Source organism: Mustelus asterias, chromosome 8 (genome assembly GCF_964213995.1).
Source record: "Mustelus asterias chromosome 8, sMusAst1.hap1.1, whole genome shotgun sequence".
In the NCBI taxonomy this organism is placed as follows: Eukaryota; Metazoa; Chordata; class Chondrichthyes; order Carcharhiniformes; family Triakidae; genus Mustelus; species Mustelus asterias.
In genome coordinates this window covers 136,575,426-136,602,714 of record NC_135808.1, presented here as the reverse complement: position 1 = coordinate 136,602,714, position 27,289 = coordinate 136,575,426, and the positions used below count along the sequence as shown (strand labels likewise).

Here is a 27,289-nt window from a genome sequence, read left to right as displayed (position 1 = left end):
AGGCCGAGATAGATTTTGACTAATAACGGTGTCCAAGGTTATTGGGGGAATGTGGAGTTGGGACCACACTCTGATCAGCCAGGATCTTATTGAATGCGGTGAAGATTCAAGGAGTTGATTGACCTACTGCTGCCCCTAATTCATATCTTCAGATACTCTTGGGGTGGACGGTAAATGATATCCTGACATTAGTGCAAGAAAGAACCATAGAATCCCTATAGTGCGGAAAGAGGCCAATCGACCCATCAGGCACCAACTGTCCAAAAGAGCATCTCATCCAGGCCCTTCCCTCCTCAATCCTGCGCATTTATCATGGCTAATCTACCCAACCTAGTAAGGGACAATTTAGCATGGCCAATCCACCGAACCTACACATCTTTGGACTGTGGGAGGAAACTGGGGCACCCGGAGGAAACCCATGCAGACACAGGGAGAATGTGCAAACTCCACAGAGACAGTGACCCAAGGAAATTGAATCCAGGTGGCGGATGCTGTGAGGCAGCAGTGCTAACCACTGTACCGCCCAGAGGAGCACACGAGTTTTTCCCAGTGTTGTGGATAATAGTTAATCCTTCAATCAAAATTACCAAAATCATTGGATTAGTTCCTTATCACATTGTTGGCAGGAACTTGCTGTGTGTACATTGGCTGCTAATTAGATAGTGATTACAAATCAAACATTCTTCATTGAATGTGAAGCATTTTGAGGTTTGTCAGGTTCCCTGGTGGACGAGTGGTTAGAATTCGGCACTTTCACCACTGTGGCCCAGGTTTGATTCCCAGCTAGGGAATGACTGTTTCTTACCGCTGTGTGAGCTGTCACAATGAAAAGGAATTCCTCAATAAATAAAACCAGGTCTGGCAGCGTCTGTAGAGTGAGTAACAGAGTTAATCTTCCAGCTGGATGATTTTCCTCAGAACTGGAAAAGTCACAGATAAAACAGGTGGCAAAGCGTGATCCAAAGTTGAAATTTCTACCACCCAGAGGACAAAGATATGTGGAAGTGCCGCCACCTTCAAGAAGCTCGTCACCATCCCAGACAAAGCAGCTCGCTTGATTAGCACCCCAGCTGCCAACTTCAACATTCACTCCCTCCAACACTGCCGCACAGTGGCAGCAATGTGTCTGCGAGACACACTGCACTTTACAAACCCTACTCCCCAGAAGGACAAGGGCTGAAGACGCATGGGAATACCACCACCTGCAAGTTCCTCGCCAAGCCATTCACCATCCTGATCTAGAACTATATCATCCTTCCTTCACTATCATTGGGTCAAAATCCTGGAATTCCCTCCCTAACAGCACTGTGGGTGTATCTACACCACAAGGCTCACCACCACCTTCTCAAGGGCCTTTCCGGCAAAGCTCACATCCTATAATAGAATTGACAAATGCAAGTCTCTCTTTCATTCCATGATGCACCACTTTTTTTTTACCATGGATCCATATTTCAAAACATCCCTTTGGAGTCAACTAGATAACGTATCTTAATGCTTGAGAGAATTGCAAGGCTCTGATCGAGATGAAGGGTAGCACCATTTAAACAGAAAACATCTGTGGCGCTGCAGGCTTTTCTTAAACCTGCCCTGCCACTCCTCAACTTATTTGAGTAAAATTTAAATGATTTAATTGGAATCATCCAGATTGGTTTCCCATGACGATTGACTGTGAAATGTAGATGCTATAATTGCCATTGGCATTTCTTTTTTAATGTTTGTCCATCTTGTGGACGTTTAAGGACAGAGAAATGGAAGATGTGGCTGGTGCCCTGCTTTTTCCATCACTATTTCTTGTTGAGGGGCAGCTGGCTAGTTAAGTCCTTCTGCCAGACACTCCACTCATCCACATAGAGTCATAGAGGTTTACAGCATGGAAACAGGCCCTTCGACCCAACGTGTCCATGCCGCCCTTTTTTTTAAACCCCTAAGCTAATCCCAATTACCCGCATTTGGCCCATATCCCTCTATACCCATCGTACCCAGGTAACTATCTAAATGCTTTTTAAAAGACAAAATTGTACCCACCTCTACTACTACCTCTGGCAGCTTGTTCCAGACACTCACCACCCCCTGTGTGAAAAAATTGCTCCTCTGGACACTTTTGTATCTCTCCCCTCTCACCTGAAACCTATGCCCTCTAGTTTTAGACTCCTCTACCTTTGGGAAAAGATATTGACTATCTAGCTGATCTGGGCCCCTCATTATTTTATAGACCACTATAAGATCACCCCTCAGCCTCCTACGCTCCAGAGAAAAAAATCCCAGTCTATCCAGCCTCTCCTTATAACTCAATCCATCACGTCCCGGTAGCATCCTAGTAAATCTTTTCTGCACTCTTTCTAGTTTAATAATATCCTTTCTATAATAGGGTGACCAGAACTGTACACAATATTCCAAGTGTGGCCTTACCAATGTCTTGTACAACTTCAACAAGGCATTCCAACTCCTGTATTCAATGTTCTGACCGATGAAACTAAGCATGCCGAATGCCTTCTTCACCACTCTGTCCACCTGTGACTCCACTTTCAAGGAGCTATGAACATGTACCCCTAGACCTCTTTGTTCTGTAACTCTCCCCAACGCCCTACCATTAACTGAGTAAGTCCTGCCCTGGTTCAATCTACCAAAATGCATCACTTCGCATTTGTCTAAATTAAACTCCATCTGCCATTTGTCAGCCCACTGGCCCAATTGATCAAGATCCCGTTGCAATTGGAGATAACTTTCTTCACTGTCCACTACGCCACCAACATTAGTGTCATCTGCAAACTTACTAACCATGCCTCCTATATTCTCATCCAAATCATGAATATAAATGAGAAATAACAGTGGACCCAGCACTGATCCCTGAGGCACACCGCTGGTCACAGGCCTCCAGTTTGAAAAACAAATCTCAACAACCACCCGACAGAAGCCAATTTTGTATCCATTTAGATACCTCACCCTGGATCCCGTGAGATAGCTTTGACAAAGGGTCATTTGGACTCGAAACGTCAGTTCTTTTCTCTCCTTACAGATGCTGTCAGGCCTGCTGAGATTTTCCAGCATTTTCTCTTTTGGTTGCATTTGTATAGGTCTTTTGAAGTACTTTCGAAATGTAGTCACTGTTGTAATGTAGGATATAAAGAACAAAGAAAATTACAGCACAGGAACAGGCCCTTCGGCCCTCCAAGCCTGCACCAACCATGCTGCCCGACTGAACTAAAACCCCCTACACTTACGGGGACCATATCCCTCTATTCCCATTCTATTCATGTATTTGTCAAGACGCCCCTTAAAAGTCACTATCGTATCCGCTTCCACTACCTCCCCCGTCAACGGGTTCCAGGCACCCACCACCCTCTGTATAAAAAATCTGCCTCGTACATCTCCTTTAAACCTTGCCCCTTGCACCTTAAACCTGTGCCCCCTAGTAATTGACTCTTCCACCCTGGGAAAAAGCTTCTGACTATCCACTCTGTCCATAATCTTGTAGACTTCTATCAGGTCGCCCCTCAACCTCCGTCGTTCCAGTGAGAACAAACTAAGTTTCTCCAACCTCTCCTTATAGCTAATGCCCTCCATATCAGGCAACATCCTGGTAAATCTTTTCTGTACCCTCTCCAAAGCCTCCACATCCTTCTGGTAGTGTGGCGACCAGAATTGAACACTATATTCCAGGTACGGCCTAACTAAGGTCCTATAAAACTGCAACATGACTTGCCAATTTTTAAACTCAATGCCCCGGCCGATGAAGGCAAGCATGCCGTATGCCTTCTTGACTACCTTCTCCACCTGCATTACCACTTTCAGTGACCTGTGTACCTGTACACCCAGATCCCTTTGCCTATCAATACCCTTAAGGGTTCTGCCATTTACTGTATATTTCCTATCTGTATTAGACCTTTCAAAATGCATTACCTCACATTTGTCCGGATTAAACTTCATCTGCCATCTCTCTGCCCAAGTCTCCAACTGATCTATATCCTGCTGTATCCTCTGATGGTCCTCATCGCTATCCGCAAATCCATCAACCTTTGTGTCATCTGCAAACTTACTAATCAAACTAGTCACATTTTCCTCCAAATCATTTATATATATATTACAAACAGCAAAGATCCCAGCACTGATCCCTGAGGAACGCCACTTGTCACAGCCCTCCATTCAGAAATGCACCCTTCCACTGCTACCCTTGAGCCAGTTTTGTATCCACCTTGCCAGCTCACCTCTGATCCCATGTGACTTCACCTTCTGCACCAGTCTGCCATGAGGGACATCCGCTGCCCTACCCTCATCAATCATCTTCGTCACTTCCTCGAAAAACTCGATTAAGTTCGTGGGACACAACCTCCCATTCGCAAAACCACATGTCAGCCAATTTACATACAGCCCAAGATGCTTATATAAGGCATTGGTGAGACTACATCTGGAGTACTGTGTACAGTACTCATCTCCTTATTTAATGAAAGATGTAAATACATTGGAAGCAGTTCATTAGACCGACACCTGGAATGGGCTGGACAGGCTGGACTTGGATCTGCTGGAGTTTATAGGACTAAGAGGCAACTTGATTGAAACAAGATCCTGAGGGGTCTTGACAGGGTGAATGTGGACATGATATTTCCTCTTGTGTGAGAATATACAGTTAGAAGGTTATTGTTTAAAAAAATTAAGATAGATTTAGACACTTAAGACAGGGATGAGGAAAAGCTATTTCACTCTGAGGGTTGTGAGTCTTCCTGAAAAGGCAGTAGAAGCAGAGTTTCTGAAAGTCTTTAAGGCAGTGTGAGATAGATTCTTGATGAGCAAGAGCGTGAAAGGTTATTGGGAGTAGGTTGGGTATGTGGAGCCGAGGTTAAAACCAGATCAGCCATGATTGTATTGAATGGCGGAGCAGACCCGAGGGGCCCAGTGGCCGACCTCTGCTCCTCACTCATATGTTCGTATATATCCCACAAACAACAAGATAATGACCAGATAATCCGCTTCAGTGAGTTTGTTTAAGGACAGATATCAGTGGTTAGCACTGCTGCTTCACAGCTCCAGGGACCTGGGTTCGATTCCCAGCTTGGGTCACTGTCTGTGTGAAGTTTGCACATTCTCCTCGTGTCTGCGTGGGTTTCCTCCAGGTGCTCCGGTTTCCTCCCACAGTCCAAAGATGTGCGGGTTAGGTTGATTGGCCATGCTAAATTTGCCCCTTAGTGTCCTGGGATGCGTAGATTAGCAGGTAAAATATGTAGGGATATGGGGGTAGGGCCTGGGTGGGATTGTGGTCGGTGCAGACTCGATGGGCCGAATGGCCTCTTTCTGTACTGTAGGGTTTCTATGATTCTTTCTATGAGTTTGGGCACTGGGGTGAATTCCCCTGCTTTTAGGTGCCATGGTTCTTTTATGTGTACCTGAGAAAAAATAAATAATGATCCATCTCAAGGGCACTCCTCAACTGAGTGGCAGTCTGTATTTAATGTTAAAGTCCCTGGAGTGAGACCTGAACCTACAACATTCTGACTTGGCAAGAATGCTACCCACAGAGCCACAGCTGACAGATGAGTTTTCGTTATCTACTTTTAAAAGCACTATAGATCGTGGTTTTTGATTTTCATAGAAACCATAGAATCCCTACAGTGCAGAAGGAGGCCATTTGACCCATCGAGCCTGCACTGACCACAATCCCACACGGGCCCTATCCCCGTAACCCCATGTATTTACCCTACTAATTCCCCCTAACACTAGGGTCAATTTAACATGGTCAATCAACCTAACCTGCACATCCTTGGACAGTGAGAGAAAACCAGAGCACCTGGAAAAAACCCATGCAGACAAGGGGAGAATGTGCCAACTCCACACAGACAGTCACCTGAGGCCAGAATTGAACCCGGGTCCCTGGCCCTGTGAGGCAGCAGTACTAACCACTGTGCCGCTCATTTTAATCAAACTGTGAGAGGATTTTTTTAATGACCTGTGGATGGACAGGCACACTGCCTCTCCAGGATGAAATTGTTATTCAGAGATTCACTAAGAGCGTCTCGGATTCTCAGAATCTTACAGCACAGGGGTTATTCAGTCTTTTCTATGAATGCTAGCTCTTTGAAAGAGCTATCCAAGTAGTCCCATTTCCCTGGTCTTCCAATATAGCCCTGTAAAACTTTCCTCCTCCAACTATTTATCTGTTCCCTATGAGAGTTGTTACTGAATCTGTTTCCATCGCCATTTCAGGCAATACACTTGCTGCTTTGAAAAAAACCTCCCTCTCCCTCTTGACAATTCACAGGAGATTTTAAATCTGTGTCCTCTGGTTATCAACCCCCTTGATGTGGAGATGCCGGCGTTGGACTGGGGTGAACACAGTAAGAAGTCTCACAACACCAGGTTAAAGTCCAACAGGTTTATTTGGTAGCAAATACCATAAGCTTTCGGAGTGCTGCTCCTTCATCAGATGGAGTGGAAATGTGCTCTCAAACCGTGCACAGAGACACAAAATCAAGTTACAGAATACTGATTAGAATGCAAATCCCTAAAGCCAGCCAGGTCTTAAAGGTACAGATAATGTGGGTGGAGGGAGCATTAAACACAGGTTAAAGAGATGTGTATTGTCTCCAGACAGAACAGCTAGTGAGATTCTGCAAGCCCAGGAGGCAAGCTGTGGGGGTTACTGATATTGTGACATAAATTCAACATCCCGGTTTAGGCCGTCCTCATGTGTGCGGAACTTGGCTATCAGTTTCTGCTCAGCGACTCTGCGCTGTCGTGTGTCATGAAGGCCGCCTTGGAGAACGCTTACCTGAAGATCCAAGGCTGAATGCCCGTGACTGCTGAAGTGCTCCCCCACAGGAAGAGAACAGTCTTGCCTGGTGATTGTCGAGTGGTGTTCATTCATCCGTTGTCGTAGCGTCTGCATGGTTTCCCCAATGTACCATGCCTCGGGATATCAACCCCCTTGCTAGTGAAACAGTTTCTCTTTCATTTCGCCCGATCAAACCTGTTTCTCACCATTTAAATTCTTGTTTGAATTCTAGGTTTTACTCTGGCCTTCAATCTGCCCTAAGTGTCCCCATGTCTCCCGAACCGCTTGATGGAAATGTGAGCACTGCAGCTTCTGTTTACACTCGCAGGAGAAGACACAGAACTGCGAAGAAGGAACGAGGGAATGGCGAGCTGACAGCCCATAGCGATTGTGAGAGTGACCTCTCCTTTCTGATGGGCACCACATGATCACAACTTTCTTATCCCCGGAATGAACGTAAGGAAAGCGCAGCCCCTGGACGCAGTTGGAGACACTGTAGGAGCACGACTGATATCTCCAAAACTAATCATTCTAAAAGCAGTTGGGAGGATTTAATCAGAGTTCTGATGCTTTCAGTTTTGTGATTCTATTCCTGTTTGGGCTATTTTTATGAAGTAAATTTTATCTCGGCTCATTTTTTTAATAAACGTGGTACATTTAAAATGACATGAGCTGGGAGAGACATTGACACTTAGGGTCATATTGGTTGAAAATTTGGTTCAATGTGAGAAGATTGGATGGAAAAGTCATCAAAGACGTCCAATGGTCAGCAATAGGCAATCGAAATGCATACAGTAAGCAAGACATAAATTCCTTGAAGGCAAATGGAATGTGCTCCACAGCCAATTAAGTAGATTCTGTCAGGGATTTATCCCCATTTTGCTGGACTGGCAGGTGTGGCTTGCCAAGGCCCAGAGGATTGTAAAACCATGCCTCTGGTTTAAATTAGAAACCACATTTGTATTTGTTTACGACATTGATGACGTTTTTGTTTGTTTTTTTGTGAACCATACCAGAGATTTGATGGTTCACTAAAATCCAACAAGACAGACGACTTCTTCCTATTCCAATTATGGGGGTAATTAGGCATTTAGTGTCGGAAATAGCAATCCACGGATACAACTCCTCCATAATTTCAAAAGTAAATGCTGAGGATACTGTTTGTATATAGCACGTGGCCGGTGGTTGCGTAGTTCACTCATAATGTATAAACACAATGTTAGTGCCTGTAACAGTCACTCCCCTCACTGGTGCTCCATTCCGGTTCAGTACTGGATGAGCAGAAATTTCCTTCAGTTAAATATTGGGAAAACTGAAGCCATTGTTTTCAGCTCCCACTCCAAAATATTTTCCTAGCCACTGATTCCATTCCTCTCCCTAACAACACTGTTCATAATCTTGTTATCACTTTTGACCCTGAGGTGACCTTCTGAGCACATACTGTTGTCATCACTAAGACCGTCTATTTCCATGACTTGGCCCTTGTTTCAGCTCATTCACTGTGGAGACCCTGAGTGATGGCTTTGTTACGTCTTGATTAGTCCAACACACTACTGGCTGGGCTCCCATTTCCACGCTCTGTCGAGCTGGAATTTATTCAAAACTCAACTGCCTCTGACAGTGCATGACTCGCTCAGTACTCGCCCTCTGACAGTGCAGCACTCGCTCAGTACTGACCCTCTGACAGTGCAGCACTCGCTCAGTACTGACCCTCTGACAGTGCAGCACTCGCTCAGTACTGACCCAGTGCGGCACTCCCTCAGTACTGACTCTCTGAAAGTGCGGCACTCCCTCAGTACTGACCCTCTGACAGTGTGACACTCCTTCAGTACTGACTCTCTGACAGTGCAGCACTCCCTCAGTACTGACCCTCTGACAGTGCAGGACTCGCTCAGTACTGACCCTCTGACAGTGCAGCACTCCCTCAGTACTGACCATCTGACAGTGCAGCACTCCCTCAGTACAGACCATCTGACAGTGCAGCATTCCCTCAATACTGACCATCTGATAGTGCAGTACTCTCTCAGTACTGACCATCTGACAGTGCAGCACTCCCCCAGTACTGACCCTCTGACGGTGCAGGACTCCCTCAGTACTGACCCTCTGATGGTGCAGGACTCCCTCAGTACTGACCCTCTGACAGTGTGACACTCCCTCAGTACTGACCCTCTGACAGTGCAGCACTCCCTCAGTACTGACCCTCTGACAGTGCCGCACTCCCTCAGTACTGACCCTCTGACAGTGCAGCACTCCCTCAGTACTGACCCTCTCTCTGACAGTGCAGTGCTCCCTCAGTGCTGACCTTCACACAGTGCAGCACTCCCTCAGTCCTGTCTCTGACAATGCTATGCCCACTCAGTACTGACCCTCCGACAGTACAGCGCAGGGAGGCGATGGCCTAGTGGTATTATTGCTGGACTATTATTCCAGAAACTCAGCTAATTTTCTGGGGACCCGGGTTCAAATCCCACCATGGCAGATGGTGGAATTTGAATTCAATAAATAATATCTGGAATTAAGAATCTACTGATGACCGTGAAACCATTGTCGATTGTTGGAAAAACCCATCTGGTTCACTAATGTCCTTCAGGGAAGGAAATCTGTCGTCCTTACCTGGTCTGGCCTATATATGACTCCAGATCCACAGCAATGTGGTTGACTCTCAACTGCCCTCGGACAAGTAGGGATGGGCAATAAATATTGAACAGTTCGGCACGGTGGCACAGTGGTTAGCACTGCTGTCTCACAGCGCTAGGGACCCAGGTTCGATTCCTGGCTTAGGTCACTATCTGTGCGGAGTCTGCATGTTCTCCATGTGTCTGTGTGGGTTTCCTCCGGGTGCTCTGGTTTCCTCCCACATCCCGAAAGACATGCTGGCTGGGCTAGGTGCATAGGTAATGCTAAATTCTCCCTCAGTGTACCCAAACTGGCGCCGGAGTGTGGCGACTAGAGGATTTTCACAGTAACTTCATTGCAGTGTTAATGCAAGCCTACTTGTGACACTAATAAATAAACTTTAAAACTTTAAATGCTAGCTAGTTAGCAACGCCCATGTCACACGAATGAATATAAAAAGAAATTCCCTCAGTACTGGCCTCCCAGCAGTGCATCATTCACTTAGTTTAGCTCAGTTGGCTGGACAGCTGGTTCGTGATGCAGAGCAACGCCAGCAGGAGAGTTCAATTCCCATACCAACTGAGGTGATTCATGAAGGCCCCACCTTCTCAACCTGGCCCCTTGCCTGAAGTGTGGTGTTCCTCTTGTTAAATCACCACTAGTCAGCTCCCCCCTCAAAGGGGAGAGCAGCCAATGGCCATCTGAGACTGTGGCGACTTAACCTTTTACTCACTTAGTACCGACCCTCCAATCGTGCTTAAAATTGCTTTTAGTGCAAACATTTATCTTAATCTTAATACTGCTGCTTATATAGTTGTCTACACTTGGGCTGCATCTGAACTTAGTTCTTCCTCTCCCCCACCCTTTATTCTTTTGTGCTAAGGTACTTCAGTGATCTTGAGACTGGAGAAGATGGGGTTGTTGCCCTCGGAGCAGAGAAGATTAAAGGGAGATTTGGTTGGGGTGTTCAGGAATGGTTTTGAAGGAGTAAATAAAGAGAAAGTGTTTCCCATGATAGGAGAGTCGTTAATCAGAGGAACATGGGATTGAAGAGAATTGTTAAAAGAACCAAAGGGGGAGGTGAGAATTTTGATTCCGAGTTGTTGTGATGTGCAGTGTGCTTCCTGAAATTGCAGAGGAGGCAGATTGAATAACAACTTCCAAAAGGGAATTGGATGAAAACTTCATAGAATCATAGAAACCCTACAGTACAGAAAGAGGCCATTCGGCCCATTGAGTCTGCACCGACCACAATCCCACCCAGGCCCTGCCCCCATATCCCTACATATTTTACCCACTAATCCCTCTAATCTACGCATCCCAGGCCACTAAGGGGCAATTTTTAGCATGGTCAATCAACCTAACCCACACATCTTTGGACTGTGGGAGGAAACCGGAGCACCCGGAGGAAACCCACGCAGACACGAGGAGAATGTGCAAACTCCACACAGACAGTGACCCAAGCCGGGAATCGAACCCAGGTCCCTGGAGCTGTGAAGCAGCAGTGCTAACCACTGTGCTACCGTGCCGCCCCTTGAAGGGAAAAGATTTACAGGGCAAGGGTAGGGGATGGGACTAATCAGATGGCTCCTTCAAAGAGTTGCCACAATGCGCCAAAGGTCTTCTTGTGTAGTTTGTGATTCAATGATTCAGCAGCAAGCGAGCATCACTTGGCAAGGTCAGAATTTATTGTCCATCACCAGTTGTCCTCAAGATGCCGGGGGCAAAGCTGCCTTAACCATGAATGGCACCGAGTTTGAAGTCAAACACATTGATGTGTGTCTGGAGTCACTTATACGGCCCAAGAGAGTAAGGATAGCAAGTTTCCTTCCGCAAAGGAACTTACTGAGCCAACTTGGCTTTTCAGACAATCCAGCAATCTTGTCACGTTTTTAATAGTGAATATTAATTTTCAGATGTATGGTGGGGTTTCAATATATATTTTCTGGATTATATTCTCTGGGCCTCCAGCTAACCACAAAATGGCTTTAGACTTCGTGAGTGGCATTGTGTGCATTTTTTGTTAAGTTTAAACATATCTGTGGTGATTGTCCCTTTAAGTGTCACATGACCTGGGGAACTGAGCAGGGTGGGGAGTCATCTTGGGAGCTGATTAGAACATAAGAACTAGGAGCAGGAGTAGGCCATCTGGCCCCTCGAGCCTGCTCTGCCATTCAATAAGATCATGGCTGATGTTTTTGTGGACTCAGCTCCACTTACCCGCCCACTCACCATAACCCTTAATTCCATTACTGTTCAAAAATGTATCTATCCTTGCCTTAAAAACATTCAATGAGGTAGCCTCAACTGCTTCACTGGGCAGGGAATTCCACAGATTCACAACCCTTTGTGTGACGAAGTTCCTCCTCAACTCAGTCCTAAATCTGCTTCCCCATATTTTGCAGCCTCGTGATTGCAGTCACAAGGCTGCAAGCCTCTGTATAGTTTTAACCTGTAAATAAACAAGTTGTGTTTCCCTAAACTGGTGAAAGAGCATCTTTATATTTGGCGACAAAGATTTTTTAAAATCCTCAGACTGTGAATATGCAGTTTATATTGAAGTTGAGAAAAGAAAAGAGTACTTACCAAGATGCCTCTCGTTGGACTCCTCTGCAGAGGACTGGGCACAATACTTAGAGCACCTTGACTTCCAAGCAAACAAAGTAGAGGAGGAGGCGAAGTGCAAGGCAATTCAACAGAGTACGTGTGGAACCCAATTTATAATCTGATTTGCAGTCTCACAGCCCCAAGCGCGCAACTCTAAATTATTCAGTGAGCTTGTGGAATTGAAGAAGTCACATTTCAGCCTGAACCATCAGCCATGCTCCATCCAGGGATTCAAGTTTAATTCAAGGGGGAGAGCCCCAGGCAAAGCAATTGTGACTAATTGGAATATTGTGATTTTTGAGCCCCCTTTAATGATACATTACAGGACAGATTAGTCTGCAGATTGAATAATGAAGCGATTCAACTGAGATTACGTGCAGAGGTTGATATAAATTTTAAATGAGCAATGGAGATAGCACAGGCAATGGAAAGGGCTGAAAAAAGTGCACAAGAGTTACAGAGCTCCCAAAGTGGTGCCGTTCACCAGTTAGGTTGGGAACCTGCAGTCAGGACTGGTACCAAAACTGAAGAAGTAGCCGCAAAGCGGGGAAACAAGATCAGCCTCGAATAAAACAAGATTTCAAAGAGACAATCAGCAACGTTTGAAGTGACATGTTACTGATTTGGCAGAAACCACTCCCCTGAATCCTGAAGGTATAATGAAGCTGTGTTATTTTTGTCATGAGAGGCCACTTGACATATAGGTGCAGAGCCAAGTCAAGTTTACCAAGAAACCAATTAAATAACATCATCAGTATACAATGTGGAAGAGTCTAGCAATAACAATTTAAATATTCACTCAATTTAATATAAAAGTGGGCAAGATCGCTCCTTTACTATAATGCTCCAGGAAAATGGAAAGCCTGTTAAGGTGGAAGTCAATACAGGGACATCAGCTCCTGTAATAGATGAACATACATGTCAGTAGTTGAGAGAAGGACTTTAACCATTGAACTTGAAGAATTCTGTGGCCAGGCTAACAACTTATACTGAAGAAGTGATAAAAATAGTGGCACTGCAATGGTACCTGTAAGCTATAGGCAACAATCTGCCCAATTCCCAGTGATGTGGAGATGCCGGCGTTGGATTGGGGTAAACACAGTAAGAAGTCTCACAACACCAGGTTAAAGTCCAACAGGTTTATTTGGTAGCACAAGCCACTAGCTTTCGGAGCACTGCCCCAAGTGATCAGAGTGGCAAGCCTTTTCGGCTGCCATTGGTTTAATGAAATCAAAGAACAGTACAGCACAGGAAACAGGCCCTTCGGCCCTCCAAGCCTGTGCCGCGCCTTGGTCCAACTAGACCAATCGTTTGTATCCCTCCATTCCCAGTCTGCTCATGTGACTATCCAGGTAAGTCTTAAACGATGTCAGCGTGCCTGCCTCCACCACCCTACTTGGCAGCGCATTCCAGGCCCCCACCACCCTCTGTGTAAAAAACGTCCCTCTGATGTCTGAGTTATACTTCGCCCCTCTCAGCTTGAGCCCGTGACCCCTCGTGATCGTCACCTCCGACCTGGGAAAAAGCTTCCCACTGTTCACCCTATCTATACCCTTCATAATCTTGTATACCTCTATTAGATCTCCCCTCATTCTCTGTCTTTCCAAGGAGAACAACCCCAGTCTACCCAATCTCTCCTCATAGCTAAGACCCTCCATACCAGGCAACATCCTGGTAAACCTTCTCTGCACTCTCTCCAACGCCTCCACGTCCTTCTGGTAGTGCGGCGACCAGAACTGGACGCAGTACTCCAAATGTGGCCTAACCAGCGTTCTATACAGCTGCATCATCAGACTCCAGCTTTTATACTCTATACCCCGTCCTATAAAGGCAAGCATACCATATGCCTTCTTCACCACCTTCTCCACCTGTGTTGCCACCTTCAAGGATTTGTGGACTTGCACACCTAGGTCCCTCTGTGTTTCTATACTCCTGATGACTCTGCCATTTATTGTATAACTCCTCCCTACATTATTTCTTCCAAAATGCATCACTTCGCATTTATCCGGATTAAACTCCATCTGCCACCTCTCCGCCCAATTTTCCAGCCTATCTATATCCTGCTGTATTGCCCGACAATGCTCTTCGCTATCCGCAATTCCAGCCATCTTCGTGTCATCCGCAAACTTGCTGATTACACCAGTTACACCTTCTTCCAAATCATTTATATATATCACAAATAGCTGAGGTCCTAGTACAGAGCCCTGCGGAACACCACTGGTCACAGACCTCCAGCCGGAAAAAGACCCTTCGACCACTACCCTCTGTATCCTATGGCCAAGCCAGTTCTCCACCCATCTAGCCACTTCCCCTTGTATCCCATGAGCCTTAACCTTCTTAACCAACCTGCCATGTGGGACTTTGTCAAATGCCTTACTGAAATCCATATAGACGACATCCACGGCCCTTCCTTCATCAACCGTTTTTGTCACTTCCTCAAAAAACTCCACCAAATTAGTAAGGCACGACCTCCCTCTTACAAAACCATGCTGTCTGTCACTAATGAGATTGTTCCGTTCTAAATGCACATACATCCTGTCTCTAAGAATCCTCTCCAACAACTTCCCTACCACGGACGTCAAGCTCACCGGCCTATAATTTCCTGGGTTATCCCTTCTTAAACAACGGGACCACATTCGCTATCCTCCAATCCTCAGGGACCTCACCCGTGTCCAAAGAAGCGACAAAGATTTCCGTCAGAGGCCCAGCAATTTCACCTCTCGTCTCCCTGAGCAGTCGAGGATAGATGCCATCAGGCCCTGGGGCTTTGTCAGTTTTAATGTTCCCTAAAAAACCTAACACTTCCTCTCTTGTAATGGAGATTTTCTCTAACGGGTCAACACCTCCCTCCGAGACACTCCCGGTTAACACGCCCCTCTCCTTCGTGATTACCGATGCAAAGTATTCATTTAGGATCTCCCCTATTCCCTTGGGTTCTAAGCATAATTCCCATCCTTTGTCCCTGAGAGGTCCGATTTTCTCCCTGACAACTCTTTTGTTCCTAACGTATGAATAGAATGCCTTAGGATTCTCCTTAATCCTGCCTGCCAAGAACATCTCGTGACCTCTTTTTTCCCTTCTAACTCCCCGTTTGAGTTCTTTCCTACTCTCTCTGTATTCCTCCAGAGCTCCATCTGTTTTCAGTTGCCTGGACTTAACGTACGCCTTCCTTTTCATTTTAATCAGATCCTCAATTTCCCTGGTTATCCACGGCTCTCGAATCCTACCTTTCCTATCTTTCCTTTTTACAGGCACATGCCTATCCTGCAGCCTTATCAATAGTTCCTTAAAAGACTCCCACATGCCAGACGCAGACTTACCCTCGAACATCCTCTCCCAATCAACATCCACCAATTCCTGCCTAATCCAGCTATAGTCAGCCTTCCCCCAATTTAGCACCCTGCCCGTAGGACAGCACTCATCCTTGTCCATTACTATCCTAAAGTTAACAGAGTTGTGGTCACTATTTGCCACATGTTCCCCTACCGAAACTTTGACGACCTGATCGGGCTCATTTCCCAGAACTAGGTCCAGTATAGCCCCCTCTCTAGTTGGGCTATCTACATACTGTTCTAAAGAACCTTCCAGTACGCATTTTACAAATTCCTCCCCATCCGGTCCCCCAGCTCTAAGCACTTTCCAGTCTGTGCCAGGGAAATTAAAGTCCCCCACTACAACAACCCTATGTTTTCTGCACCTATCCAGAATCTCCTGACATATCCTTTCCTCCACTTCCCGTGGACTGTTGGGTGGTCTGTAGTACACCCCCAGCATAGTGACTGCACCCTTCCTGTTTCGGTGTTCCAACCACAGCGACTCAGTACATGACCCCTCTAAGTTGTCTACCCTCTGCACCGCGGTAATATGCTCCTTAACTAATATCGCTACTCCCCCACCTTTTTTAGCCCCTCCTCTGTCTCGCCTAAAACACTTATACCCCGGAATATTCAGCTGCCAGTCCTGTCCTTTTAACCAAGTTTCCGTCACCGCAACCACATCCAAATTCCGCACAAGCATTAAGGCCCTAAGTTCGTCTGTTTTACCCGTTACACTCCTCGCATTGAAGCAGATGCACTCCAGACCTCCAGGCCCAGTCAGGTCCTCCTCCTCCAGAGTGCTCCTCTTCTTAGCTAGCCTTGCCCTGGCCCCAGCTCGACCCCAGCCTCAGTATTTACTGACCTCCTGTTTTGTTCCCCACCCCCCTGCCACACTAGTTTAAATCCTGCCGAAACACTCTAGCAAAACTCCCAGCCAGGATATTTGCTCCCTTCCAGTTAAGGTGTAACCCATCCTTTCTGTACAGTTGCCATCCTGACTTGAAGATTTCCCAGTTATCTATGAATTTAAAACCCTCCCTCTTGCACCAGTCCTTTAGCCACGCGTTCAACTGTAGAATCTCCCTGTTCCGAGCCTCACTTGCACTAGGCACCGGGAGCAGTCCAGAGATTGCTACCCTGGAGTCTTACTTTTTAGCCTAGCACCCAACTCCCTGAATTTCTCTCGTATGACCCCCCTGCTCTTCCTACCTACATCATTTCCCCCAATGTGTACAATCACATCCGTTTGACTACCTTCCCTTTTAAATATGCTTCCTACCCTCTCGGAGACATCCAGTACCCCGGCACCAGGGAGGCAGCCTACCATCCTGGATTCTCGTTCAGTCCCACAGAAGCGCCTGTCCGTGCCTCTAACCATTGCGTCCCCCACAACTATCGCTCTCCTAAACCCCTTCTTTCCCTTCCGGACCCCTGAGCCTGTCTCCATGGAGGCGATCTGGTCCTCGTGGCTTACCCCTGGAGGGTCATCCCCCTCCACAGAATCCAAAACAAGATACCTATTTTGGAGGGGGACAACCACAGGGGATCCCTCCACAGACTGCTCACTCCCTTCCCTTCTCCCATCTGTTGCCCATTCCTTTCTTTTATGGGAGACTGCCACTGGGGTACTTTCTGGCACATCACCCTTCTGACTATTACCCCTCCTAACCGTGACCCACGTGTCTTCCTTCCGAGACCCTGGTGTCACTACCTGACGATAACTTTTATCTATGACTCTCTCATTTTCCCTAACTAAACTGAGTTCATCGAGCCTCAGTCCAGCTCCCTTACACGATCCTTCAGGAGATGCAGTTCCACACATCTGGCACAGATATGGACTTCCGGGAGGCAAGTTGTCTCCAGGAACTCCCACATCCCACACCGAATGCAGTATACTGGCCTCCCACTCATACCAGCCATGTCCTTTTTAGTTTTGGGGATAAAACAAAAAGGGGGTGTAACCGAAGAAAAACAAACAAACAACCTTCCTCGCCTTCGCTGAAGCCCTGTGAGCCAAAGCCCTTCAGCTCTCACTCTGTCCCCTGCTCACTCCGCTGCCCACTCAAAGGTGCGGCCTACTTTTAAACCCTCCAAAATCTTCCCAGGCTGCTGCTGGGCCTATTTCCTGTTTAGAAAAAAAACCTCCGATTTTTTTCACTAATTTAACTGAAAAATAATTAAATAAATTAGTGCACACACAAGCTCCCTTACCCTCAGCCTGCTCCTGTGGAACAATGAGGCTGAAACCTCCAAGTTAAGCACTTTTAAACCCTCCAAAACCTTCCCAGGCTGCTGCTGTGGTGTTAAATTGGACCAAGATTTTCCAAGTGCAGGAAGGAGAACTGCTCAAACTGATAGAGTCACAAGTAGGCTTACATTCACACTGCAATGAAATTACTGTGAAAATCCCCTGTAGAAATTGACTCCAGTTTTGCTTGGGTTCCTTAGTACCATTCTCAGTCAAATGCTGCCTTGATGTCAAGGGCAGTCACTCACCTCACCTCTGGTATTCAGTTCTTTTGTCCATACGAAAAATACATTCAAGTACGGACCTGGAACACACAGCGAATGCGGCTGCACTTAGCCACCTATCTTTACAAGAAAGTGTTGCAGCTGCTCCAGTACCACAAGAAATTGCCATAAGACCATAAGACATAGGAGCAGAATTAGGCCAATTGGCCCATCGGGTCTGCTCCGCTATTCAATCATGGCTGATATTTTTCTCATCCTCATTCTCCTGCCTTTTCCCCATAACCCCTGATCCCCCTATTAATCAAGAACCTATCTATCTCTGTTTTAAAGACACTCAATGACCTGGCCTCCACGACCTGCGGCAAAAGAGTTCCACAGATTCACCACTCTCTGGCTGAAGAAATTCCTCCACGTCTCTGTTTTAAAGGATCATCCCTTTAGCCTGAGGTTGTGCCATGACGTTAAATTCTTTGGACACGTTGCCAGTCTAGGCAAAGCAAATCAGGTTTTGGAACAGTCAGGATCCACTTCTGTCCAAAGTGAGACACAAGATACTTGCCATGGGGTGACATGGTGGCACAGTGGTTAGCACTGCTGTCTCACAGCGCCAGGGACCGGGTTCGATTCCCGGCTTGGGTCACTGCCTGTGCGGAGTTTGCCTGTTCTCCCCGTGTCTGCGTGGGTTTCCTCTGGATGTTTCAGTTTCCTCCCACACTCCAAAGATGTATGGATTAGGTTGATTGGCCATGCTAAATTGACCCAATGGAATTGGCGGGGTAGATACGGCGGTTTCGCGAATACGGCCTGGGTGGGATTGTGGTCAGTGCAGACTTGATGGGCCGAATGGCCTCCTTCTATACTGTAGGGATTCTATGATTCTAGGTTGTGCAAACGAACCAGTTTCTGAAGAAATAAAACCATTTGTCACTCGCAAGAGTGAATTGAGTTGCCAGGATGGCATCATACCCTGGGAAGCAAGCGAGGACTTGATGGAAATTACACAGTGCTCATCCTAGCATCTCGAGGATGAAGATGCTTGCCAGAAGTTGTGTGTGGTGGCCTGGCATTGATACCAACATCAAGAGCTTAGCCAAGCAATGTGAACAGGTCCAATTACAACAAAGATTGTCTGCTGCAACCCCACTTCACCCAACGGAATGGCCTGGCCGCCATGGGTAGGAGTCCATATTGATTATGTTGGTCCATTCATGGGCTTAATGTTTCTTTGTTGATGCGCACTCTAAATGGTTGGACTTTTTGAAGTGAAGTCTCCTACATCGCACACTACCATTGAAAGATTTTGCCACTGTTTTTCCACTCTCAGAATACCTGAAGTCATGCTGTCTGACAATGGAAGAGTATTCACAAGTGCTGAGTTTCAAAACTTCACCACACACAATCATATAAAGCACATTAGAACCGTGCCGTACCACACAACATCCAACAGATTAGGTGAGCGAGCTGTCCAAACCTTTAAGTCTGGCCTAAAAAAGCACAGTAAGGAGTCTCACAACACCAGGTTAAAGTCCAACAGGTTTATTTAGTAGCAAATACCATAAGCTTTCGGAGCACTGCTCCTTCGTCAGATGGGGTGGATATCTGTTCTCCAACAGTGCACAGACAGTGCTTGCCAGAAGATTCAGAAGCAGACACAGAGGAATTCATCAGGCGAGGCTGCGGGAGTTCTTCCACAAACCCCAAGAGGCCAACAGCGAACACAATGAGACAGCCAATGAACCGGAACAGCCGACAGAGAGACCCGCAGTGCAACCGAAGAGGAAAGAGTCGAATTGGACTCCTCCGGAAGGCCGCTGCCCTCGACTTGACATGTATGCCCAAGCCATCAGGAGGTGCGTCAACACCAAATTCATCAGTCGCACTCACAAGACAGCACCGAACATCACCCAAGCACAACGCAACGCCATCCACGCTCTCAAGACCAACCGCAACATTGTCATCAAACCAGCAGACAAAGGAGGGGCCATCGTCATACTGAACAGAATGGATTACTGCAAAGAAGCGTACCGACAACTGAACAACGAGGAACACTACAGACAGTTACCCACAGATCCGACCAAAGAACACACCCGTCAACTCAACACTCTGATCAAAACCTTTGATCCGGACCTTCAGATCACCCTCCGTGCTCTCATCCCACGTACTCCACGCGTTGGAGATCTCTACTGCCTCCCAAAAATACACAAGGCAAACACACCCGGCCGTCCCATCGTTTCAGGAAATGGAACCCTGTGCGAGAACCTCTCCGGCTATGTCGAGGGCATCTTGAAACCCATTGTACAAAGAACCCCCAGCTTTTGTCGCGACACTACGGACTTCCTACAGAAACTCAACACACATGGAGCAGTTGAACCAGGAGCACTCCTCGTCACAATGGATGTCTCGGCACTCTACACCAGCATCCCCCACGATGATGGCATTGCTGCAACGGCCTCAGTACTCAATGCCGTCAACTGCCAGTTTCGAGATGCAATTTTACAACTCATCCGCTTCATCCTGGACAACCAACCAGTTCTTCATCCAGACACACGGAACAGCCATGGGGACAAAATTCGCACCTCAATATGCCAAAATCTTCATGCACAGGTTCGAACAAGACTTCTTCACCGCACAGGACCTTCAACCGATGCTATACACTAGATACATCGATGACATTTTCTTCCTTTGGAGTCATGGTGAGCAATCACTGAAACAACTATATGATGACATCAACAAGTTCCATCCCACCATCAGACTCACCATGGACTACTCTCCGGAATCGGTTGCATTCTTGGACACACGCATCTCCATTAAGGACGGTCACCTCAGCACCTCACTGTACCGCAAACCCACGGATAACCTCATGATGCTCCACTTCTCCAGCTTCCACCCTAAACACGTAAAAGAAGCCATCCCCTACGGACAAGCCCTCCGAATACACAGGATCTGCTCGGATGAGGAGGATCGCAACAGACACCTCCAGACGCTGAAAGATGTCCTCATAAGAACAGGATATGGCGCTCGACTCATCGATCAACAGTTCCGACGCGCCACAGCGAAAAACCGCACCAACCTCCTCAGAAGACAAACACGGGACACGGTGGACAGAGTACCCTTCGTCGTCCAGTACTTCCCCGGAGCGGAGAAGCTACGGCATCTTCTCCAGAGCCTTCAACATGTCATTGATGAAGACGAACATCTCACCAAGGCCATCCCCACACCCCCACTTCTTGCCTTCAAACAACCACGCAACCTCAAACAGACCATTGTCCGCAGCAAACTACCCAGCCTTCAGGAGAACAGTGACCACGACACCATACAACCCTGCCACAGCAACCTCTGCAAGATGTGCCGGATCATTGACACGGATGCCATCATCTCAGGTGAGAACACCATCTACCAGGTACACGGTACCTACTCTTGCAACTCGGCCAACGTTGTCTACCTGATACGCTGCAGGAAAGGATGTCCCGAGACATGGTACATTGGGGAAACCATGCAAACGCTACGACAATGGATGAATGAACACCGCTCGACAATCACCAGGCAAAACTGTTCTCTTCCTGTGGGGGAGCACTTCAGCAGTCACGGGCATTCAGCCTTGGATCTTCAGGTAAGCGTTCTCCAAGGCGGCCTTCACAACACACGACAGCGCAGAGTCGCTGAGCAGAAACTGATAGCCAAGTTCCGCACACATGAGGACGGCCTAAACCGGGATGTTGGATTTATGTCGCATTATCAGTAACCCCCACAGCTTGCCTCCTGGGCTTGTAGAATCTCACTAGCTGTTCTGTCTGGGGACAATACACATCTCTTTAACCTGTGTTGAATGCTCCCTCCACCCACATTATCTGTACCTTTAAGACCTGGCTGGCTGTAGAGATTTGCATTCTAATTAGTATTCTGTAACTTGATTTCTGTGTCTGTGCACTGTTGGAGAACAGATATCCACCCCATCTGACGAAGGGGCAGCGCTCCGAAAGCTTATGGTATTTGCTACCAAATAAACCTGTTGGTCTTTAACCTGGTGTTGTGAGACTTCTTACTGTGTTTACGCCGGCATCTCCACATCATGATTAAAAAAGCAGGCAGGAGAAATGCCGAAGACTAGAATCTCACGATTCCTTCTGGGCTACCGGACCACTCGAGTTTAATTCAAGGGGGAGAGCCCCAGCCAACTTTGACAAAGCCTCATCCGGACTCTAAACGTCAGCTCTTTTCTCTCCTTACAGATACTGCCAGACCTGCTGAGATTTTCCAGCGTTTTCTCTTTGGGTACCGGACCACTCCACATGCAACAATGAGGGTTCGGCCAGCAGAGTTAATGATCCGGCATCTCAGAACGAGACTGAGCCTCATATTTCCAAATTGGCCAGAGAGGGTAGAAGCCGATCAAAGCAGGCAGAAGGCAAGTCATGATTCATCTAAGTCAACATGGTCATTTATGGTGGAAGACACAGTGTATGTGAGGAATTTTGGTCTTGGGTCTTGTTGGGTCCCTGGAATCGTCTCTAAAACTGGACCCTTGTCTTATCAAGTGGATGTAGAAGGAAGGATCAGCCGTAAACACACAGACTCGTTGAGGAAAAGAAGGCCCAGCAGGCAGGCTCGCCATCAGGAAGTATATTGCCAGCAGGAGATGTTGCCGATTTACGTTCCTGGTTGTCCTGTGGCAGGCACAACTGATGTCTCCATGGAAACAGATAGAACTGTGACAAAGAGACATCTGTCATCGTAGTTTCGGCTGACAACAATCCCGTGCCAGCAGCCCAGACAGAGGAGTTACGCCACTCCACAGAATTTGGAAACCCCTAAAAGACTCGATTTGTAACTGACTAAATTCATGGATTAAATGTTAAACTATTTTTGACTGCGTAAATTGAATAGAGATATTTGTGTAAAAGGGGTTGGGGGGTAGAGTGGTGGTGATTGCCGCTTGCAGAATCAATCGCAGAGTAAGGGTCACATAACCTGGGAACCAATTGGGGAGCAGGGTGGGGATCACCCTGGAAAGCTCGGGCTCCGGTACTCAGAGTCACCTCAGGAGCTGATTGCAGCCACGAGGCTTTCCGCCTCTGTATAATTTTAACCTGTAAATAAATGAGTTGTGTTTTCCCTAAACTGGTGAATGAGCATCTTTACAATATCCCGCATGCTAAAAACGGAGGGAGCTCTGGAGGAATACAAAGAAAGTACGAAAGAACTCAAACGGGGAATTAGAAGGGCAAAAAGGGGTCACGAAATGTCCTTGGCAGACAGGATTAAGGAGAATCCCAAGGCATTTTATTCATACGTTAGGAACAAAAGGGTTGTCAGGGATAAAATTGGAACTCTCAGGGACAAAAGTGGGGAATTATGCTTGGAGCCCAAAGAAGTAGGGGAGATCCTAAATGAATACTTTGCGTCGGTATTCACAAAGGAGAGGGATGTGTTGACTGGGAGTGTCTCGGAGGGGAGTGTTGAACCGTTAGAGAAAATCTCCATTACAAGGGAGGAAGTGTTAGGTTTGTTAGAGAATATAAAGACTGACAAATCCCCAGGGCCCGATGGAATCTATCCAAGGCTGCTCAGGGAGACGAGAGACGAAATCGCTGGGCCTCTGACGCAAATCTTTGTCTCGTCACTGGACGCAGGTGAGGTCCCAGAGGATTGGAGGATAGCTAATGTGGTCCCATTATTTAAGAAGGGTAGGAAGGATAACCCGGGAAATTATAGGCCGGTGAGCTTGACGTCCGTGGTGGGGAAGTTGTTGGAGAAGATTCTTAGAGATAGGATTTATACACATTTAGAAAGGAATAAACTCATTAACGATAGTTAGCATGGTTTTGTGAGAGGGAGGTCATGCTTCACTAACCTGGTGGAGTTTTTTGAAGAAGTGACTAGAATGGTTGACGAGGGAAGGGCCGTGGATGTCGTCTATATGGACTTTAGTAAAGCGTTTGACAAAGTCCCTCATGGTAGGCTGGTGCAAAAGGTTGGATCTCATGGGATAAAGGGGGAGGTGGCTAGATGGGTGGAGAACTGGCTTGGTCACAGAATGTGGAGATGCCGGTGTTGGACTGGGGTAAACACAGTAAGTTGTTAAACTTCTTACTTGGTCACAGAAGACAGAGGGTGGTAGTGGAAGGGTCTTTTTCCGGCTGGATGCCTGTGACTAGTGGTGTTCCGCAGGGCTCTGTATTGGGACCTCTGCTGTTTGTGATTTATATAAACGATCTGGAAGAAGGTGTATCTGGGGTGATCAGTAAGTTTGCGGACGACACAAAATTGGCAGGACTTGCAGATAGTGAGGAGCATTGTCAGAGGCTACAGAAGGATATAGATAGGCTGGAAATTTGGGCGAAGAAATGGCAGATGGAGTTCAATCCTGATAAATGCGAAGTGATGCATTTTGGTAGAAATAATGTAGGGAGGAGCTATACGATAAATGGCAGAACCATAAAGGGTGTAGATACGCAGAGGGACCTGGGTGTGCAAGTCCACAGATCCTTGAAGGTGATGTCACAGGTGGAGAAGGTGGTGAAGAAGGCATATGGCATGCTTTCCTTTATAGGACGGGGCATAGAGTATAAAAGTTGGGGTCTGATGTTGCAGATGTATAGAACTTTGGTTCGGCCGCATTTGGAATACTGCGTCCAGTTCTGGTCGCCACACTACCAGAAGGACGTGGAGGCTTTGGAGAGAGTACAGAGGAGGTTTACCAGGATGTTGCCTGGTATGGAGGGGCTTAGTTATGAGGAGAGATTGGGTAAACTGGGGTTGTTCTCCCTGGAAAGACGGAGGATGAGGGGAGACTTAATAGAGGTGTATAAAATTATGAAAGGCATAGATAGGGTGAACGGTGGGAAGCTTTTCCCCAGGTCGGTGGTGACGTTCACGAGGGGTCATAGGTTCAAGGTGAAGGGGGGGAGGTTTAACACAGATATCAGAAGGACATATTTTACACAGAGGGTGGTGGGGGCCTGGAATGCGCTGCCAGGCAAGGTGGTGGAGGCGGACACACTGGGAACGTTTAAGACTTATCTAGATAGCCACATGAACGGAGTGGGAATGGAGGGATACAAAAGAATGGTCTAGTTTGGACCAGGGAGCGGCACGGGCTTGGAGGGCCGAAGGGCCTGTTCCTGTGCTGTATTGTTCTTTGTTCTTTGTTTATGAAACCAGTGTGATTTTTGCAGTCTGATTTACTAGTTACGTTTGCTAAAATCACTGCAGTCGCTGAGGAAAGTTTATTGAGCGTGCCATGGGTGTTGGGAATTTGCAAACTTCCCCATTAAGCCAGCAGATGGTGTGGTTCTGTAACAGTCACTCCCCCCACTGGTGCTCCATTCTGGTTCAGTACTGGACGAGCAGACATTTCATTCAATTAAATATTGGGAAAACTGAAGCCGTTGTTTTCAGCTCCCACTCCAAAATAGTTCCCTAGCCGCTGATTCCATTCCTCTCCCTAGCAATAGTGTTTGTAATCTTGGAGTCGCCTTTAACCTTGAGGTGACCTTCTGAGCTCATACTCAACACTAAGACCATCTATTTCCATGACTTGGCCCTTGTTTCAGCTCATTCGTTGTGGAGACCCTGAGTCATGGTTTTGTAACTTTTTGATTAGTCCAATACACTACTGGCCTGTCTCCCACGTTCCACCCTCTGTAAACATGAAGTCATTTAAAACTCTGCTGCCATTTTGACAGTGCGGCACTCCCTCAGTACTGACCCTCTGACAGTGCGGCACTCCATCAGTACTGACCCTCTGACAGTGCGGCGCTCCATCAGTACTGACCCTCTGACAGTGCGGCACTCCCTCAGTACTGACCCTCTGACAGTGCGGCACTCCCTCAGTACTGACCCTCTGACAGTGCATTGCTCCTTCAGTACTGATCCACTGATTGTGCAGCATTCCCACTCCCTCATTATACCTCGGTACATGTGACAGTAATAAATCAAATCATTACTAACCCTCTGACAATGCAGCACTCCTTCTGTACTGACTGATGGTGCAGGTCTCCCTCACACTGTCGCGAAGGATGAATGCCCTCCTGAACCTTTCTTGCCCTTTTTCCTTCAAAGCTCCAGCATTTCCCTTCTCCTTTCTCTCTCCCCGTTAATCAATAATTATTGATGAAATCATACTGTGCCATTAATAATAAAGATAAAGGTGTATAAGAAACTGCTTTGCTAATAGGTTTATTTATTAGTGTCACAAATAGGCTTACATTCACACTGCAATTAAGTTACTGGTAAAATCCCCGAGTCGCCACACTCTGGCGCCTGTTCTGGTACACTGAGGGAGAATTTAGCATGGCCAATGCACCTAACCAGCATGTCTTTTGGACTGTGAGAGGAAACCAAAACACTTGGAGGAAACCCACACAGATACAGGGAGAATGTGCAGACTCTGCACAGACAGTGATCCAAGCCAGGTCCCTGGTGCTGTGAGGCTGCACTGCCAATCACCTTGCCACCTAATGCACGGTGTGCTTACAAACCATCTGGTTTCATTAAATCCTACAGCACCAAAAGCTGCTATTTGGCGCAAAGTGCCTATGCCAGCAGTTTGAAAGATTTATCCAATCAATTTTGCTCCCTTTCACTTTGTCCATTGCCTTGTAAATTCTATCCTTTAAGTATGTATCCAATTCCCTTTTGCAAGTTATTATTTAAGGTTTAGGTTGGCCATCGAAAAGGACAAGGAACAATTGATTGGGGGAAGCCAACCTCGATGGGCTAAGAATGCATCTGAGCTGAGTGAGTTGGAATCAAATGTTGGCAAAAAAGATATAGCCTGAGCAAATGTATTGCAGGCAATGTCAAGCTATATTCTCTTGAAGGGAAAAGGTAGGACAAAGAAATCCAGATGTCCAGAGATAGAACTAAAGATGAAAAAGAAAAATGCACCTGTGACAGATGTCACAAAATACAATGAAGAATCCGGCTCATTATTAGAAGGACCAGAGAGGAAGAAGTGAGAGAGGAAGCACAAAAACTGGTGAGAAAAACAAGGAACGAGCATGAAAAGAGACTGGCAGCTAAAATAAAAGGGAATACAAGGTCATATATAAGCATATAAAGAATAAAAGGGTGGTAAAAGAAAGTGTTGATACCCTTGGTCTTCCTGATATACATTAATAACCTACACTGTGGTCTTCAGGGTATGAGTTCAAAATTTGCAGATTATACAAAGATTGGGAACGTCAACTGTGATATTTGATTTTTTAAAATTTGATTTATTATTGTCACATGTATTAGTATACAGTGAAAAGTATTGTTTCTTGTGTGCGGTACAGACAAAGCATACCGTTCATAGATAAGGAAACGAGAGAGTGCAGAATGTAGTGTTACAGTCATAGCTAGGGTGTAGAGAAAGATCAACTTAATGTGAAGTAGGTCCATTCAAAAGTCTGATGGCAGCAGGGAAGAAGCTGTTCTTGAGTCAGTTGGTACGTGACCTCAGACTTTTGCATCTTTTTCCCGAAGGAAGAAGGTGGAAGAGAGAACATCCGGGGTGTATGGGGTCCTTGAT

At 46.7% G+C, this 27,289-nt stretch overlaps 2 protein-coding genes across 3 annotated transcripts in view; one reads left to right on the top strand and one right to left on the bottom strand.

Moving 5' to 3' along the window:
• tyw3 (tRNA-yW synthesizing protein 3 homolog (S. cerevisiae)) overlaps positions 1-11,861 on the top strand; it is a 33,169-nt gene extending 21,308 nt beyond the window's left edge. Inside the window, exon 6 of the mRNA XM_078219034.1 lies at positions 6,996-11,861. Coding sequence (XP_078075160.1) covers positions 6,996-7,191 — 196 coding nt within the window. The 3' untranslated portion in view covers positions 7,192-11,861. The remainder of the gene's footprint in view (positions 1-6,995) is intronic.
• cryz (crystallin, zeta (quinone reductase)) overlaps positions 1-27,289 on the bottom strand; it is a 143,577-nt gene that overhangs the window by 72,573 nt on the left and 43,715 nt on the right. The gene's annotated exons all lie outside the window — the stretch shown is intronic.